The sequence below is a fragment of the Anopheles bellator genome, unplaced genomic scaffold (genome assembly GCF_943735745.2).
Source record: "Anopheles bellator unplaced genomic scaffold, idAnoBellAS_SP24_06.2 scaffold02487_ctg1, whole genome shotgun sequence".
Taxonomy (NCBI): Eukaryota; Metazoa; Arthropoda; class Insecta; order Diptera; family Culicidae; genus Anopheles; species Anopheles bellator.
This window is the reverse complement of record NW_026686609.1, coordinates 1-1335: the sequence shown is the minus strand read 5'-3', so window position 1 is coordinate 1335 and position 1335 is coordinate 1. Positions and strand designations below refer to the sequence as shown.

The 1335-nt window shown below is 40.1% G+C and overlaps 1 protein-coding gene across 1 annotated transcript; it reads right to left on the bottom strand.

The window, feature by feature from the left end:
- Positions 1-942: 942 nt before the first annotated feature.
- Positions 943-1330, bottom strand: LOC131214791 (uncharacterized; the record flags this gene model as incomplete). The annotated part of the gene is made up of 1 exon (XM_058209123.1): positions 943-1330. A coding segment is annotated over one exon (345 nt), but the record flags the coding sequence as incomplete, so codon positions are not given.
- Between the last annotated feature and the right edge of the window lie 5 nt (positions 1331-1335).

Below are 1335 nucleotides of genomic sequence, written 5' to 3'. Positions count from 1 at the left end.
CATTGTAGTACATGAAATAGTGGACGGTTGCTTGTAAATAAGGATGAAAAAAGATGCGGAAATGAACCGCAGCAGATCATCAACTCTAAGTTCAACTGATCAACTGATCAACGATCAACTGATTCAAGACGATCAACTGATTCAAACCAATAATGTTCAATTCAAGCAATTCCGATGTGCCCAATAAAAACGAACTGGATCATCATTGATATAGAAACAGACTAGGTACTGTTCAACAGATTAGCACGCCATTATTTGACAAGAGTACTGCCATTTTTCAAACTGCCATCCATTTCAAATTTTCAAAACAGTACTTTAAAAAATCATATAAAACATTTAGTTTAAATGGATTTTTTATCGTAACGTTTGTACTTGTCATTATGCGTGAAACACGGCTACGTCGGCCACGACTTGGCGAATGTTATTTTTCAAATGCTCCAAAGTTTCAGGCTTGTTAGCATAAACACGATCTTTTGGTCCATAATCCCTATATCTTCAATTACAGACCGTAAACCATTTGTTAGCATCTGGCGGTAACGCTCGGAACTGGCGGTAGGCTCCCCTTCGTCGTTTTCAAAAAATAAGGGTCATATGACGCTGAGAGGCCATAATGCGTATGAGCGTTTTCAGCCTGTTGCTCAAGAACACATGTTTTAAATATTTTAACACTTTGCTTTATTGTCAAGCGATTCATTTTCTAAAATGACATTGGCATTGACAGACATTGAAATTAAAGTTTGGTACTGGATTGACAGATATACTCTAAAACTGTAAAGTACCAGCCCTGTAATTTCGAAACTACAAAATGAGTAAGCGTGTGCGAAAGAGGATATAAAATGGTTTTCGATTTGGAGTTCTTTGAAGATGCAATAGTTTAAAAAATAATATCCAATATTTCATAAAATTATATCCAATTTCTCTTGCAGAATGTTGTATATTGTCTTCAGACTAGTGTAGCATGTTAGCAGCTACGTGAGCCTACGAATTAAACATATTCTTTCGTTAATTTCACGTACATCGCTCCTCGTGCAGCGATCACACCCGTTTCTCTGATCCGCAGCTCGGTGGTTGCTCGCCAGAATCCCTCCGGTACGACAATCGGAATCACGGATGAATCGATGTACGCATCCTTCACCCAATATTCGCCTTTCGGAAAGGGACACAATCCTTCCGGTGGTACGAACGGGAGGTTGGTAAAGTTTAAAAACATGTGTTGATAGTCGCGGTAGTGTGTCCTGATGAACTCGCAAAATGGGCGCGATGCCAGCTTCATCGGGTACGCATCGTACTGGTTGTTTCCCTGGGCGCTGCGCGCGAAGCTTAAACCGTACTGAG